At 53.5% G+C, this 17,883-nt stretch overlaps 1 protein-coding gene across 3 annotated transcripts in view; it reads left to right on the top strand.

Moving 5' to 3' along the window:
• The first annotated feature begins 5,777 nt into the window (after positions 1-5,777).
• The window catches only part of LOC144949673 (beta-1-syntrophin-like), a 36,424-nt gene continuing 24,318 nt past the window's right edge, over positions 5,778-17,883 (top strand). The window contains exons 1-2 of one of the 3 annotated variants that reach the window (XM_078879670.1): positions 5,778-6,087; positions 7,856-8,876. In XM_078879670.1, coding sequence (XP_078735796.1) covers positions 8,327-8,876 — 550 coding nt within the window. In that variant the 5' untranslated portion in view covers positions 5,778-6,087; positions 7,856-8,326. The remainder of the gene's footprint in view (positions 6,088-7,855; positions 8,877-17,883) is intronic. The other 2 variants (XM_078879671.1, XM_078879672.1) reach the window with 2 other exon arrangements.

Genomic DNA, 17,883 nt, shown 5'->3' on the forward strand with positions numbered 1-17,883 from the left:
CGCACGCGCGCGAGCACGCGGGCACGTGCAGCAGAAATCCGCGGAGTCTCCACGTGGATCCGCCTCCTGTTGGGTGGGGCGTGGCACGCGGGGTCGTATTCGGCAGCCTCGGCACTCGACCGGCGAGCGCCGGCAAGTTTACACGAACACGTCCAGCTGGCGTTACATTTGCTATACAATTGTAGTGTCAGCGGAGGTTTTTCAGGAGCACCTTTCATAATGAGTTTTCTTTGGGTTAGATTGCGTAAATATATAAATGTGTCGTTAAAACCCGCCACCACCCGACACAGCCAACTAGTAAGGGTTGTCACGTAAACAGAACGTGGCCAATTCGTCACTAGTACAGCACTAGTGTATAGTGTAGTGTATAGTGTAGTATATAGTAGTGTATTGTGTAGTGCATTGTGTAGTGTATAGTGTAGTGTACTAGTACAGCATCACCGGTGTGTTGGAGAGCCAAGCCACAACATTTACAATCTTGACTACGACGTTTCAATAGTAATTACAACTAGCTTCAATTACTGGCAAAACGTCGTAATCAGATTGTTGTGGCTTGGCTCTCCAACACACCGGTGACGCTGTACTAGTGACGAATTGGCATGTTCTGTTTACGTGATGACCCTTACTTGTTGGCTGTGTCGGGTGGTGGCGGGTTTTAACAACACATTTATATTTAGACTTAACTTTCGTGACAGCAGGAATTCATATTCTTGGTTCTTTCGTTAAAGTCACGTAAATAGAAATAAAAAAATAAAAGCAAAAAACTCACGACGTTTCGATCGCAACACAAGCGGTCTTCATCAGGCGGAGATTTATATATTTACACGATCTAACCCCAAAAAACCTCTTTTGGATGATATTGGTCACAAAAGCCTCCGTGTTAAAGCACCTTTATTAACGCCTTCAGGTTCACAGGTTCACCCTCGCACTCTCCTTAGTCGTCTAGCCGAGCCTTAACACAACCCTGACCGTGTAGCACCCACGGCGCCGACCGGGACAGCCACCAACTCTCCGGCCGCACAATATCTCGTGAAGACGACAGCGACGACAGGACGAATCCACTCCCAGAACCGGCAGCCCCGAGCTCCCGCTCTCCGCTGCTTTTATTCTACTCGGCACGGCCTGGCTTCGCCCTGGCCGCGTCTCCCTTCTCGAACTTACTAGCGGGTTCCAGGGGCTTCCAGATGAGGTCTTCTTTGACCCTTGCCCCAGTTCCTCCGCCCTGCCGGCACACATCCGCGTATATGCTCACCGGCGTGTGTACTGCTCGTCCACCGCAGTTGCCGTTGCTGGACAACAGTTGGCGCTCTTACACTACACAATTGACGAATAAAGTCGCAATTATTGGGGCGTGCACAGCCCGTTTGTCAATCCACTGATGGATGAGGGAGACAAAGGCGGTCGGGCGTGGTGTTGGCCACCCACCACCTCGTGTGCCGTGCCGGCCTTCATAGGTAAACGCTAAAAGCACTTGCCCCAATAGTCGGTTACAGGCTATACGGGGTATATTTGTCTTTGTTTAAACCTGGGTAAAAAAAAATGAAATTAATCTTTTGGTTTGCAGTTCACTCGCTCGTGAAGTTTGTGCGTGTCTAATTGTGTGTATGTTGAACTTCTTTCTCAGTGTACGCAGCCAACCGTGCTAATCTGTGTGAGTCTATGGGTCTCTTTGTGAGTCTATGGGTCTCTGTGTGAGTCTATGGGTCTCTGTGTGATACTGTGGGTCTCTGTGTGAGTCTGTGGGTCTCTATGTGAGTCTGTGGGTCTCTGTGTGAGTCTATGAGTCTCTTTGTGAGTGTATGGGTCTCTGTGTGAGTCTATGGGTCTCTGTGTGAGTCTGTGGGTCTCTGTGTGAGTCTATGAGTCTCTTTGTGAGTGTATGGGTCTCTGTGTGAGTCTATGAGTCTCTTTGTGAGTCTATGGGTCTCTGTGTGAGTCTATGGGTCTCTTTGTGAGTGTATGGGTCTCTGTGTGAGTCTATGGGTCTCTGTGTGAGTCTGTGGGTCTATGTGTGAGTCTATGAGTCTCTGTGTGAGTCTATGGGTCTCTGTGTGAGTCTGTGGGTCTCTATGTGAGTCTGTGGGTCTCTGTGCGAGTCTGAGTTTCTGTGTGAGTCTATGAGTCTATGTGTGAGTCTATGAGTCTCTGTGTGAGTCTATGGGTCGCTTTGTGAGTCTATGGGTCTCTGTGTGAGCCTGTGGGTCTCTGTGTGAGTCTATGAGTCTCTGTGTGAGTCTATGAGTCTCTTGAGTGAGTCTATGGGTCTCTCTGAGTGAGTCTATGAGTCTCTGTGCGAGTCTATGGGTCTTTGTGTGAGTTCTTCTTTCTCACCGTACACAGGCAACCGTGCTAAATCGGAGGGTGCGGGTTGATAAAGCCGGGAGCAAAGTACATTAAAGCGGAATGTTTCAGCACCGTGCTCTCTTACCCGTCATCATCATAATCGATTTACACGGCATTCCAACAACGCCGATGACACAGCACTGTGGAGGGCAGCTAGCGGGGATTGGTGGATCACCGCACAGATGTTGCCAAACTCCCATCCCGTGGGTGTCGAGGGTGTGCCGTACTTTATCTCGCCAGGAGAAGGCGGATACGGCAAAAGTGCGGGCTATTCTCCATCCGTTCCATTTGTACGGGATAGAGCGTTGCTCCCTCGCACGCGTGGGTCTTTCTCAGTGAGGCCAGTCTTCTTCTGTCGCATGCTCTGCCGATGTAGATGTAGAGCAACGACCACGATTTCACATTCACGTGGGTCAAGCCAGACAACCGAGTGAGGAGCAGCGGAGTTTATCGCCGTGATGTATCCTTAGTATGTGTGGATCGAGGGGCATTGCGTCGTTAGGGGCCGTCCATAAATGACGTCACGCGATTTTGGACGATTTTTGACCCCCTCCCCTCGTCACACGGCGTCACAAAAAGTCAGACCCCCCTCAACTATGACGTCACAAAGCTCTGCCCCCCCCCCTCCGAGTAAAACATGCTTCAAATCGCTTTAAACTATTGTCATTGTAGTGCGTATTTAATGTGGCGCTGCACTCTGATGTTGTAGGAGAAAACATTTATTAAAAAGTCTATTTAATTAAGTAGAACGTGTTGTCTATATTTATTTAAAGTTGCGCATTTTGATGTGACGTCACATTTCTCAACCCCCCCCCCCTCGTCACACATCGTCACAAATGTCTGACCCCCCCCTAGGTGCGTGACGTCATTTATGGACGGCCCCTTATGCATTGTTACGGTCTGCTCTGGATGACCGCCAGTCACACACCGGATAGTTTTTATTTCAATGTGTGCATCATCAAGGTGTCCGCATCTACCGCTGCCATGGTTTGTGCAGCGAATGTGGTTTATTGTGGACCGTGAACTTCGTAAAAGATGAAAACCCCAGGGACCTGCTGCTGCGTTGGCTCTTTCTCGGCATCGTGTTTGGTAGCTCCTTTGAACTCCGTTCAGCCCCTCCAAGCTTCATCGGGGTCGGTGAGGCCGAGAGACTCGCATGGATACCCATCGACTCGCACGGAGATCGATACGAAGGAGGCATCGTCCCAGCGATAGACCAACTCAGCTGCTCTACGCTAACAACGACTACAGCAGCAGCAGCCATCCGAAGAACATTTGATCCTTTTGGCGGGACCCAGGGGTTAAACAATAATATAAACTGGCCGAGGCAATTAAACACATTCCTGCGGAGGGAGCTGGTGGGAACGTTGGGTTGCTCGGTCAATGGCCAGGGTCAACGGCGACGTGGTGTATTCCGCAAATATGCCCGACTGTGAGGGCGGGCACAAGCCGGCGTGAGTAGGTGAAACGTTGAGTTTTATAAGGGCACCACGGGGTGGCCAGCCCCTCCCCACCAAGCCCCACCCCTCCCACCCCCCACCCAGCCCCTCCCCACCCTCCCCTCCCCTCCCCACCCTTCCCTCTCCACCCAGCCCCTCCCTCCCCACCCATCCCCTCCCTGCACGACGGACACAATAATCCCGTGGGCTGGTGTAACCAGGAAGTTCCTACCAGTAATATTTTATTTCAGGGACACTTTTTTTTCCAGGGGTGTTACTTAACTCCGCGACTGCGGTACCAATCGATCCGAAATCAGTGCCACACTACGCGATGTCGCAACGCCAAACATGAGCATAAAAAATCCGTTATCGACAAATTCAACTTTGAACAGCGCATCGTGTACAGCTCGTCGAGATGAGTCGATTGCCGCATCGCCGACCACCAACAGACTAAAAATGACTGAATCACGGCAAGGCCGTAATTATAATATATATTCAATATTCAAATATGCTCAAAATGCCCCCCCCCCCCCCCCAATATATTGCTATGAAATAGATTTCTGTTTATATGATTGTGGTTATGGTTGTACTTTATTCACCCCTAATCTCTGCCACTACATACAATGAAACAAGAGAAGGTAAAAAAGAAAAAAACAGAGCAATGTAATACAATACACTATTAGACATTATTGTAAACAAAAGTCAATCCTGTGTGTTAGTGATTTTTGAAAATATTTTAGGCAGGAAATTAGTTTTAAAATTTAATTTTTTTCTGGGGGGGGACCCCCAAACCCCCTGGAAGATTTGCCCCCCCCCCAATGTTGACTTCATGGCTACGGCCTTGCATCACGGGCGAGAGCTGGGGTCCTACGGTGACCCCGGGATACCGCCATAAGGTTCACTTTATTCTGATCTTAAATAAACAAAATAAGAACTCCGTGGCCGAGCGCTCACGAGCCTGGCGCTAGGTTTCCGATTACGATCCGGGCCACGCGGGCCCGTGACGCCAGCACGAATGAGGTGACGTGGGGGGTGGGGGGGAGACGTGGGGGGTGGGGGGGAGACGTGGGGGTGGGGGGAGACGTGGGGGGGAGACGTGGGGGGTGGGGGGGGGAGACGTGGGGGGTGGGGGGGGGGAGACGTGGGGGTGGGGGGAGACGTGGGGGTGGGGGAGACGTGGGGGGCGGGGGGGGAGACGTGGGGGTGGGGGGAGACGTGGGGGTGGGGGAGACGTGGGGGTGGGGGGGGGAGACGTGGGGGTGGGGGGGACGTGGGGGGAGACGTGGGGGGCGGGGGGGAGACGTGGGGGTGGGGGGAGACGTGGGGGTGGGGGAGACGTGGGGGGCGGGGGGGGAGACGTGGGGGTGGGGGGAGACGTGGGGGTGGGGGAGACGTGGGGGTGGGGGGGGGAGACGTGGGGGTGGGGGGGACGTGGGGGGAGACGTGGGGGGCGGGGGGGAGACGTGGGGGTGGGGGGAGACGTGGGGGTGGGGGAGACGTGGGGGGCGGGGGGGAGACGTGGGGGTGGGGGAGACGTGGGGGGCGGGGGGGAGACGTGGGGGGTGGGGGGAGACGTGGGGGTGGGGGAGACGTGGGGGGAGACGTGGGGGTGGGGGGAGACGTGGGGGGTGGGGGGGCAGAGGTGGGGAGCGGAGCCGGAGGAGGAGAGGTGGGGCGCAGGGGGAAGAGGGAGGAGGAGGGAGAGGGGGGGCAGAGTGAGGGGAGGGGGCAGAGTGAGGAGGAGGTTGAGGGAGCAGGAGAAGGTGGCAGAGTGAGGAGGGGGGAGAAGGGGCAGGGGCATGAAGGGGCAGGGGGAGGAGGCAGAGTGAGGGAGTGGGTGGAAGGAGGGCAGGGGGAGGAGGCAGAGCGAGGTGGGGAGAGGGTGGGCAGAGTGAGGGGAGGAGGCAGAGTGAGGGAGTGGGTGGAAGGAGGGGAGGGGAGGGGGAGGAGGCAGAGTGAGGGGGGAGGAGGAGGCAGAGTGAGGGGGGAGGAGGAGAAAGTTTGCGCCACCACCAGCAGCAGCAGCAGCGAGGGAGCGAGGGAGGATTTTGTCCTCAAGGCAGCCGCGCAACTCGCGGGAGTCGGCGGCCAGGACGTCGCTGCCGCTGCTTTACATTCAAGTGAATTGCAGCTCCGTTGGTTCATAACAATAACAACAACAATAACAAGACGACGACGACGAGGGGACTGATTCATTCGCCCGCGTGTGAAGTTGCCGACGCGTCCGCTCCTGAGGTTGTTGTGGCCGGGAAAAAGGAAACACCAGCAATGAAGGTCGGATCGGTGTGATTATCATTCATTGCGGGTACGTGCGCGCGCGTGCGTAAGTGTGTGTGTAAGTGTGTGTAAGTTTGTGTGTGTGTAAGTGTGTGTGTGTAAGTTTGTGTGTAACTGTGTGTGTGTAAGTTTGTGTGTGTGTGTAAGTTTGTGAGTGTGTAACTTTGTGTGTAACTTTGTGTGTGTAACTTTGTGTAAGTGTGTGTGTGTAAGTTTGTGTAAGTGTGTGTGTGTGTAACTTTGTGTGTGTGTAAGTTTGTGTGTAACTGTGTGTGTGTAAGTTTGTGTGTAACTGTGTGTGTGTACGTTTGTGAGTGTGTAACTTTGTGTGTAACTTTGTGTGTGTAACTTTGTGTAAGTGTGTGTGTGTATAAGTTTGTGTAAGTGTGTGTGTGTAAGTATGTGTGTGTATAAGTTTGTGTAAGTGTGTGTGTGTATAAGTTTGTGTAAGTGTGTGTGTGTATAAGTTTGTGTAAGTGTGTGTGTGTGTGTAAATTTGTGTAAGTGTGTGTGTGTATAAGTTTGTGTAAGTGTGTGTGTGTATAAGTTTGTGTAAGTGTGTGTGTATACGTTTGTGTAAGTGTGTGTGTATAAATTTGTGTAAGTGTGTGTGTGTAAGTTTGTGTAAGTGTGTTTGTGTAAGTGTGTGTGTGTAAGTTTCCGTGTGTAAGTTTGTGTAAGTGTGTGTGTGTAAGTTGGGAGTGGTAGTGTAGCGATTCCCGCTCACGGCCAACACCGGTGACGATTAGCTGAATCGGTCTTGGGCCTCCCCTAGGTCAGCTCAGCCTCAAATGAGTATCCGGTGCGGTGTGCAGTAAACATCACCACTGGAGAGACAAAGGCGGCCGGGCGTGGTGCTGGCCACCCACCCCCTCGTGTGCCGTTCCGGCCTTTATAGGTGCTCGCTAAAATCACTTACCCCAATAGTCTGTTACAGGCTACACGGGGGATCTGTCAATTAATTATTTGGTTTGCAGTTCACTCGCTCGTGAAGTTTGTGCGTGTCTAATTGTATGTATGTTGAACATCTTTATCACCGTACGTAGCCAACCGTGCCAATCGGAGGTGTGGGGGAAAGACAACAAACTATGGGTCTCTGTGTAAGTGTATGGGTCTCTGTGTGAGTCTATGGGTCTCTGTGTGAGTCTATGGGTCTCTGTGTGAGTCTATGGGTCTCTGTGTGCGTCTATGGGTCTCTGTGTGAGTCTATGGGTCTCTGTGTGAGTCTATAGGTCTCTGTGTGAGTCTATGGGTCTCTGTGTGAGTCTATAGGCCTCTGTGTGTGTCTATGGGTCTCTGTGTGTGTCTATGGGTCTCTGTGTGAGTCTATGGGTCTCTGTGTGAGTCTATAGGTCTCTGTGTGAGTCTATGGGTCTCTGTGTGAGTCTATAGGCCTCTGTGTGTGTCTATGGGTCTCTGTGTGTGTCTATGGGTCTCTGTGTGAGTCTATGGGTCTCTGTGTGAGTCTATGGGTCTCTGTGTGAGTCTATGGGTCTCTGTGTGATGAGTCTATGGGTCTCTGTGTGAGTCTATGGGTCTCTGTGTGATGAGTCTATGGGTCTCTGTGTGAGTCTATGGGCCTCTGTGTGTGTCTATGGGTATCTGTGTGAGTCTATGGGCCTCTGTGTGTGTCTATGGGTATCTGTGTAAGTGTATGGGTTTCTGCGAGTCGACGTACGTGTGAACTTCTTTCGCGCCGTACCGAGCCAACCGTGCTAATCGGAGGCCTTGGGGCAAGGACCACAAGATTGATGCTGTTGTTGATGTTGTGTCGCTGTGTGTTGTTGTTGAGGTAGTGAAGCAGTGGGACAGAGCTTCACGGCTCCCTTGCGAGGAAACGGAAGTCACGGCAGCCGGGTTGGGCCAGGCGAGGTGAAACGGAGACCACCTCCAGAGGACAATTTCAGACTTTCCGAAGTAGATTATTCTTTTATTACAACGTCCACCGTGGAAGATTAATTAATTGCAGGAAAGGAGATTAGATCCGGGCAGGGCGAGATTGTAAAACTTCTCGAGAAGAACGAGAGAAGAGGAGGCTTTAGGCTAGAGAGATCCCAACAACAGGAGGAGATCATCATCATCACCACCGCCATCATCAGATTTGACGCTACCCTCAGCAATCCGGAACGACTGAATCGGCGTGCACATCACCAACAAAACATCACCTCGAGACCAAGAATTTAGCGTCCTCGGAAAGAAACAGAAACATTTGGTCGAGCGGTAAAGAAAACAAAGTCAGAAAATATTTTAATTTAATTTGCCCCACGATGGCTTCTACGGGGCGCGTGCGCGGGGCCCAACGGAGCGGCCTGCTGGAGGTGCTGGTGCGGGACGGCGGCTGGTGCCGAGTCCTGGCCACGCTCGGCGAGGACAGCCTCACGCTGAGCGCTGAGGAGGCCGCCGCCGCCACCAACAACGGCGGCGGCGGCGGTGTTGGTGTTGGCCCGGGGGCGGGTGTCGAGAGCAGCTTCAACGGCCTCAACGGCCCTCCGTCGACATCCCCGCAGCAAGGACGCGGCCCGGCGGAGGACGAGGGGCCTGAGGAGGCCGTGCCCGAGTCGATCGCCAACATCAAGCGGGTGGTGCGCGTCCTCAAGCAAGAGGTCGGCGGCCTGGGCATCAGCATCAAGGGCGGCAAGGAGAACAAGATGCCCGTGCTCATCTCGAAGATCTTCAAGGGGCTGGCGGCCGAGCAGACGGGCGGCCTGTACGTGGGCGACGCCATCCTGTCGGTGAACGGCGCGGACCTGCGCGACGCCACTCACGACGAGGCCGTGCAGGCGCTCAAGAGGGCCGGACGCGAGGTCGTGCTGGAAGGTGAGCGGGCCGAGCAGGGCGGGCGAGCGGCCGCTTCGTGCCCCTTGCTGTGGAGGACCGCGCCCGGTTCGCCGTCGAATTGCGAGTGCGAGTCTAGCCCTGTGTGGTGCTCCGGGAAAGTAGGGGGTACAGCTGGTGCATCTACCAGTCATCTCAGTCGGCCATCGCAAAGCACTACCTGGATCTGTCCAGAGACCTTCTGTCAGCGAGCCTTAGACACTTCACGTGGCCTCAAGGTGCACCTCGCCTGGCACAGGCGCTTGGGGAGGTCACCGTCACTTAGTGGCGAATGGAGAGTGTTGGTATTGGTACTCCGGGAGGAGAGAGCGGTGGTGTCGCGGTTGCGTGTGTGTGTGTGTGCAGCTCTTTGTACCACATGTTGAAACTTCATTCACACCGTTATGTAGACAACCGTGCTATGAACCCGGCGTTCCGAGTTCTAATTATATAAACCGGTGTTGGGCTTCCTCCTCGGTCGATTCGGGCTCAAATGAGTACCTGGTGTGCTACTCGCTAACAGCACTTCCTCCAAAAGTCTATGAAGGATATACGGGGGATCTTTCTCTTTGGTGCCGTGTGTGGGGAGCGGTAGTGCCGCAGTTAAAGCGTGCTGCGCTACGAATCAGAGTTTGCTCGATTCCCGCTCGAATTATCTGAACCGGTCCTGGGCCTCCCCTAGGTCGACTCAGCCTCGAATGAATACTGTACGTGGTGCGGTGTGTGAACATCACCATTGGGGAGATAAAGGCTTTCGGGCGTGATGCTGACTCCCCCCCCCCCCCTCATGTGTTCATAGATGCTCCTCGCTAACAGCACTTGGTCCAGAAGTCTGTTGAGGCCATACAGGGGCGGGGTGGGATCTTAGTCTCTATAATTGGTAAAAAATCTGGTCTGTGGACCAATGTCTGGTCTATAATTGGGATGCAAATGTGCAGGGATAGCAGTTTCTTTGCCTGCATCTCCGGGGACAGCAGTGTCCAACTCCTCAAATTTGCTCGTGGTCATCCTCCACATGCTGTTGATGTCGGTGGTCGGGTAAAGCTTTTGGAGAGGAACGATTTGTTTTCGGTGGCCCGAAATATTTGCCTTGCGCATGTCACATTCACGGCCAGCTGCGTGTGACCGTACGTCGGGAGTGTTGAGAGGGGCCTTGGGAAAAAAAAAATGTTCATGAAAGAAGATGTTGTGTGTGAACAATGTTGATGATGTTGCAATGGTAATAGGAGAGCCATTGTATCCAGAAGGGTTTCGACGAGTCTCAAGACTCATTTTCAAGGGGGGGGGGGGCTGCAGCATTGGGATGTCTGGCAAGTTTCTTTTAAGGAGTTTTATTGAAGTCATGGGCTCATGTTAAATTTAGCTAGGCTTTATAACGCGTGCATATTTCGCGTATCGGACGCAATGTTTGATCGAGGTGAGGGCCTGAGAAAGGTGAGGGCCTGAGAGAGGTGAGGGCTTGAACCAGGTGAGATGCTTGAGCAGCTGCTTGAAGGTAGATGGATGCTCCAGGGATGTGTTTGCGGGAGTGCAGCAGTGGGAAAGAAAGAGCGTTCCAGACGGCTGCTGCCGGTGCAGCTATGGAGAAACGTCACTCGGCCTGGACACAGGTCCTGGCTGTGGGTTGTTAGACGCCCTCCATCCGTCGGTCGCAGCGGTTTGCCGTGGTCAGTAGAGTGGGTTAGGGTGGAGAGGAGCTACGGTGCCGGAGCCTGAAAGATTGGAGCCGAACTAAACTCTACAAACGAGACGGTAATCGAGGAGTCAGTAACAGGGGAGGACATGCTAGAAATGAGACAAAAGGTTTATTGATTCCAGCGGCCGCCGGGCAAACGCTCGCACGCCTCCTCCTCCTCGTCGCTCTCATCCAGGCAGCGGCTCGCAGTCGGAAGGTTGCGGGTTCAATTCCTAGTTGTGGGTTGACTCGGCTCACCACCGTCACTCCCTCCGGAGGGGGTCAATAAAATTAGTACCCCCCCCTCCCCACAACACAGGAATGTGGAATTTGCACCACCGGCTCTGACAGCGTTGCGAACAGGAGATGAGCACCAACGCCCGCCGCTGCTCATCGGAGCAGGAAATCACCTCGACTCTTCTGAGTTACCGCAGGAACATGAGGAGACTCCCCCCTCCCCCGCATCATCGAGGATCGAGTTATCCATGATGGGATGAAAGTTAAAAACTCGGGAGGCAGTCGTCCCCCAGCCCAACCTAACCCTCCTCTCCCCCCAATTCCGATACCTTCGTGCGTTTTGAAACACCCCTCGCCCCCTGACGCCCGCTCGGCTCGCAGCTCCGCACAAGACGCACAACAAGCGAAGGGAACACTCGCTGCGAGCCGGCCTCGTCAGCTGTTGGCTGTCGATCCGCCAGGCCACCCCCGAGCGCGCGGCGGTCACGTGGGTTAACAGGTGCTCCCCGAGCGGGCGGGTCCCGTCTCGGCGCGCCGTTTTGGCACGGGGTGGCGGTTGGGATTGGGTGGCACCGAAAGTTCGCAAAGAAGTGCGGAGAGATTTGTCGATTGTTTTTTGGACGGCGGAAACACCCGTTGGGCAAGAAATGCACATTTTTCGATGGGAACCTGGGGTTTTCGCGATAAAAACCGGATCACGGCAGCAACAACAACATCTACAACAACACACGAAAAAACACGTGATGAAACTATTTACAAAAAAACAATGGTGCTTTGCACGGTCACGTTTCCGAACGTGGCACGGTAGAGCATTGCTTTGGGATCGCAAGGGAGAGAAAAGGGATTTTTGGAATGCGTGGACGAGGGAAGGGGGTTGGCTGTTGAGAAGGGTTCGCCGACTGGGAATGGACGCTTCGTGGTTGAAAGCGATGACGGCCGGCGGTCGAGGCTGGAGACAAGAGTGGCAGCTGAAGGAGATGTTGACGACTCGATGAGGCAGGCCTTCATCCAGCAGTGGATAGATAATGGCTGCTTCTGCTTATGGTGGTGGTGATGATGATGATGCATGCAGGTTTCAAGATGTAATCCCGAGTAGATTTGATTTGCATGAGGCTCTTTATGGCAGTGGTCAAGTCAAACGTCCCCCTACTCAAATGAGTAATGGCTACAGGATATCGCCTGTTGCAACGTTGCAACATACGATTACCGTATTCTCTGGATTGTAAGATGCACATTCACCACCCACCCACACGGTGTTGAAAAGCTACATTTGGGGGATGCCTTTTTTAAATCCGGAGAATCGTCTCCAGGAAGACAGTCCTCCACAGCAAAACCTGACCATGCAGACGGGGGAACACGAGAGACGCCACGAGCGTCATCTTCCAGAGGGGCATCCCTGCCCATTTCAAAGCAGCGTGCTCATGATCACCTTCTGGCAAGACGGTGGGACCCTCCGTGGGAGTTACCGTATTCTCCCGAATATATTCCTCGCACGTCTATTTGTCGTTGTGGTCAAATGACCCCAGAGTTTTGAGACTCCGTTTTACTTTCCGGAGTGACTTACGCTCCAGAGAATGCGGTAGTGATGCCGGAGTGGAGTGGGGTTGAGCGCAGAGTTTGTTATCGCTCGGTGCGTGCGGAGGAGTGGGTCAGGGGGTTTGCTCCCGGGGAAGATTAGACACGGGTTGGGGGACAGGATGGGGGGGGGGTCAAGGTGAGGGCCAGTGCGGTTAGCGAAGTCGCCCATCGTTTTTTTTTGTTTCCAAAAAAGTTCACCCGTGACGACTCGAGGGATTCATTCATTGGTGGAGGGAGGAGGGAGTCGCGGACGAAGCTGGGTGATTCCCCCGCCCCCACCCCCAATGCGAAAATAATAATTTGCAGCCCCCTTTGCCAATCCACTGCTTTACCCCTCACCCTGCCGGTTGTCCATACTTCACCGCCGTAGTCAATGCGCGTCGGTGAAGTGTACGTACGTATGTACGTTGAAATTATTTTCGCACCGTACGTAGCCGACCGTGCTCATCGGAGGTTGCGGCGGCGGCGGTGGTGGACCCAGGGCCCGATTCGAATATCACTCGCCAGCTGATGTCAGCCGTGGCCTCGAAGTCAAAAGGCCCAGCTCTCCAGGTCCACAGTGCGGTGCCGCTGCCCGCTTCACCCCCGCGTAGTGTAGGAGTGTACTCTATACACGGGCGTTCTGCAACGGGAAGAGCCGGCTGCTCTTGCCTCGTCTGGTGAGTCTGAGATCACAACTGCGCCACCACAACCCCTCCCAACACTGGCAGCAGCAGCAGCAGCAACAATAATAATAATTACGAGCATGTCCTTTATCCAGAAGAGCGTCACGGAGGCTCAAGGAAGCCTCTTGTACCGGACGGCCTTGAGTGGGAAGTTTGGCAAAATAGCACGTGGAAAAAAAACGAAACGCCCACTGGGATGCGAGTGGGGCGGCATGATGGCGAGATGTTAACTACATTGCCTGGTATACAGGAGGTCGTGGGTTGGATCCCTACCCTAACGCCTGCTGTATATTTGGAATTTGCGTGTTTCTGTCCCCGTGGTCGCGTGGATTTTTTTCTGGGTTCTCCGATTTTTCCCTCCACTATTTAGAAATATGCATTTCGGATATTTGTCTGCTATAAATTTCCACACGATGATAAGCCACTTCGTTGAGCTATCGTTTGTGACCAGGTCGCTTCTGAAAAAGAGCTATACAGCTCAGCAGGCTCTACTTGGTCAAATAAAAAAAAAATCGTTTAACACGCGGAACTCTGTGCGCGAGTAGATCGACAGCCTCCTTGTACCAGAATGAGAGGGGGAAAGGAATGGTGGGAAAATATTAGACGTTCGGTAATGGTGACAAGTTCCAAACCTGCGAGGCAGTCAAACCTGGCTTAACCGCAGGCAGCTACCGGGATTTGAACCCAGGTTCTCGGCGATGCTGGCTCCGTGTCTCTGACCTCTGAGCCACCTGGTGACCTCTGCAGGGGGAGGGGGGGGCGGCTTTTGAAGGCGGTGGCACCGTTTAATTTTAGGGCGGCGAAGTCGGGTGCACTGACCGCTCACACACACGCTCGCACACATGCTCGCACGCTCACACGCACGCATGCTGACGCTCGCACGCACACATGCCCTCATGCAGGCATGCACACACGCTCACGCACGCACACTCACACACACACGCTCACACGCACGCACGCACGCTCACATGCACACTCGCATACTCGCACTCACACATGCTCACACGTACGCACACGCTCACACTCTCACACTCTCACACGCTCGCACTCTCACACGCTCGCACTCTCACACGCTCGCACTCTCACACGCTCGCACTCTCACACGCTCGCACTCTCACACTCTCACACGCACACACTCACATGCTCACATGCTTACACGCACGCACACACTCACACGCTCACATGCTTACACGCACGCACACACTCACATGCTCACATACTCACACGCCCACGCACCCGTCCAGCCACAAAGAGAGAGCAAGAGGCCACTGCGTAGGTTTTTGCGGTTGTGCTGATCTGGCGCGTCTCTCCCGATTGTACCGCGGGTTGTTCGGCATGACGCCCGCTGCCGACGTTTCGCGTCCAGCACACGTGGAGAGAAACGTCGGACATCGTGCCGAACGAAGATGCACGTTGGAGCGCCGTAGAGATAGAGAGGGGTGGAGTCACGGCAGCTGTCGAGCACTGGCCCCAGTGACGAAATACGGCCGGAGCTAACGGCCCTCCTCAAATCAGCCGGCTTCATGCGTCCTAGCGCTGGGTCTCTGAATTTTCGCTGATTGTTAGGGGTGTGCGCTTGTGTCCCCCCCCCCCGCCCGTTGTTGAATGAGTGAAAAGAAAAAATTCAAATAACAGCGCGCTCGGGTGTCCGTTTTCCTGCACGTCTGTGCTCTCTCCTCCGCGAGCTGCCGAGTCTCTGCCGCCCGAGTTCAACTCCGATTACCCGTGACCTTTGGTCGTGACTGTGTGCACACGCGCCCGCGAGAGAGAGGGAGAAACAGCAGTGCGACGTTAATTACTCGAGCTGATACGATAAGCACGATTATTGTGGTGCAGCGTCGCAGGTGCCAAGACCCGCTCGGCCGTCGGGGTCGCGCGATGACACATTGACCTTGGCGGATTTTGTTTATTCGTGGCAACAAGAAATGAACTTGTTGAGCAAGCCTTCCAGACAAGGACTTGGGGATTACTGAGTGGGGAAATAAACCGAAATGTTGTATTTGCTTTTTCAGTGGCGCAAAAAAATAGTGTGTGTGTGTAGAAGTGGTTTTCCAAACATTGTAACAAGACACTCGGGAACTTGGTGGGCAAAAGACAAATGTCATGTTTGTAGTGCCCCATCGAGTTGGGTTAACAGACGGGCGGACAGAGGTCGCCTTACTAATAGAATGGCGAATCGGGAACATTCAGTCCCCGGGTGCGGAGCGACACGGTGAGTGACTCTCGCATTAGGTGGCACAGGGACACGGTGACACCGATCCCAGCTCTCTCAGTGACACTGAACACAGCTGATAGTGGCACGGTGTCACTGAGATCAGCCCTCTCGGTGACATCCCAGCTCTCTGCTGACACGGTGACACTGATCCCAGCTTTCAGCGACACTGAACCCAGCCCTGTCAGTTACACGGTGTCACCGAGGCGCAGCTCGCTGATGTATATGCATCCCTGTAAATCCCCGCCACGTCATCATCATCATCATCGCGGTTCGTTACGATCGGCTTCCAGAACAAACAAACCGACGACCTTCAACAGCCGTTCCGTGGCGCCGCTGCCACCTGTGGTGCCACCCCCGCTCCGACCGTTCCCCTGCACCCGGCTCCCGTCCAGCCACAGCAAGCAAAGAGAGGAGAGAGAGGGGGGCCACTGCACAGGCTTTTCGCGGTTGTTGCTGGTCTGGCGATGTGTCGTCCTCCGGGTTGCCCGGCACGACGGCCCGCCGACGTTTTCGCGTCCAGCACGTGGAGAGCGAAACGTGCATTCCCCCACGGCCACCACCCTTCCACCCCATCGTCCTCAACTTTCCCTGCTCTTCCTCCCGCCGTCCGAGCTGTCGACTCCCCTCTTTGCCACACCCGATTCAAGTCCACGGCGCGCAAGGGCGTCTCTCTATTTTTAAATTTGTTCGCGAGGATTTTTTTTCCTCCGTTCTTTTCTCCCCCTCCAACATTTATAATGAGCACCACACGCCTTTAAGAGTATTTCTTTCTTTTTTTGACCGCTGCTATACATTTTCCCACGTGGTGACGATTGACTATGATGATAAGCCACTTTCGTTGAGTTTTTTTCGTCATTCGCAATGGCCACGAAAAAAGAGCTTGCGTAACCTCAGTGGGCCTTACAACCTGGTAAAATAAATATGGGAAAAAATAACAGCCGAAGTTTTAGTTTCTCACCATAAGAGAAGTGCCGCCCACGGGGTGAGATGTGGCAAGTCGCAGTGGGACGCCGCTACACGAGTACAGTACAGCGTCGTCTCGTATTCTGCAGGACGGGGCTGTGCACAGACCCCGTTTTGACCTCAAGGGCGGTGGCTGCTCACGCGTCGAGTGAACTTGACGAGGTTCATTTCTTGACTCTTACCTCCCAACCGCGCCACGAGTCCGTCGTCCCGCGTTGAAAGTGTTCCGGCTGTGATGAACCGATCCAGAGCCCCCCGCTGTACCTGTACCGACCGGGCCGGCGTGGTGAAGTATGGTGAAACAGCCCTCACGACTTGACAACTGCTTGGGGGGATATGCCTTCATCCAAACTTGGATTGACAAAGCGCCGTAAATTATCATTCCTTTTCATGTAATTATTGAAAATTCGATTAATCAGCCATCGTAAGATTTGAGAATGTGAACACTCAAGCCAAATAATTTCACTGAGACTGATAGCGTCAAGGGGCATAAACCATCATCACGCAAACTCCAGTCATCCTCGCAGCAGCAGGTTTTGGCTAACCATCAAACAAAAACGGTGACCACAACACGCGCTTTCAGATGCGCTTCTGCGGCCGCCTGGAACGCTCTTCCTTCCGACATTAGTAAGCCACCGGGAGCTATGCACTTTTAAATCATCATCTAGATTGAAAACTAATTTCTGTTAGAACTGCTATTTGTGTTTAGTTTGTTGACCTTCCCGCGCACCTCTGATTAGTGCGGTTGGCTACTTACGGTGCGAAAGAAGTTCAACATCCAGTGCATACATCCACAATACAGGTTTTTTGTTGGATTAAATCTCGTAAATATAAATGAGTCGTTAAATCTGCCGCCACCCGACACAGCCAATTAGTAAGATTTTTCAAGTAAACAAAACATGCCAATTCGTTACTAGTACAGTACACCATTGTGTTGGAGAGTAAACCCACTACAATATTTATAATTAGAGTTCCGTGACATTTCGCCGGTAATTACAACCAGCATCATCAGGCGACAGCCAGAGTTGTAGACAAATCCTCCTCCTGTTTCGGTCTTAAATAGAGGAGGGATAAATATAGAGATAAAAAAACAAGTACATAAATGCGTCCGTCATATCCAGCGAAACCAGCCACACCTGGTCAGCCCTCGCCAACACATTCATACCCTAGCCTCTGCAAACAATGCACCGTTGTCGAAACAACACTAACACCACCACCCCATCCTCCCAGGTACCAATACAGCTGGGACTCTGTCGCTACGAACCATAGGTGCGGGCGGGGTAGCAGCGCAGTGGTTCACGCATGCACCTCGCAGCAAGAAAGCGCCTGGGTTCGATTCCTGACTCGGGCGCCTTTCTGCGTGTGGAGTTTTGAACGTTTTCTCTCTTTCTTTCCTCCCCGCCGTGTTCTGCGTGGGGTTCCTCCCGGGTTCTCCGGTTTCTTCCCATAGCTACGGTGCGATATGCTGGTATCTTGGCCAGAACGCCCCAATGCTGGAAATCTACCTGCAATTATGACTCAATTGGGATTCGACATTGCAACATTTGGCTAGCCACTCGGTGAGGCTGAGCACAACAATAACATGAAGAATAACAACATTTTTCAATATACCCACATCGCGCTCGCAACCGGTGTGTTTGCAAGTCATACGTGCGCCGATATGTTTCGGTGACGTGT

This window comes from Lampetra fluviatilis, chromosome 54 (genome assembly GCF_964198595.1).
Source record: "Lampetra fluviatilis chromosome 54, kcLamFluv1.1, whole genome shotgun sequence".
NCBI classification, from domain to species: domain Eukaryota; kingdom Metazoa; phylum Chordata; class Hyperoartia; order Petromyzontiformes; family Petromyzontidae; genus Lampetra; species Lampetra fluviatilis.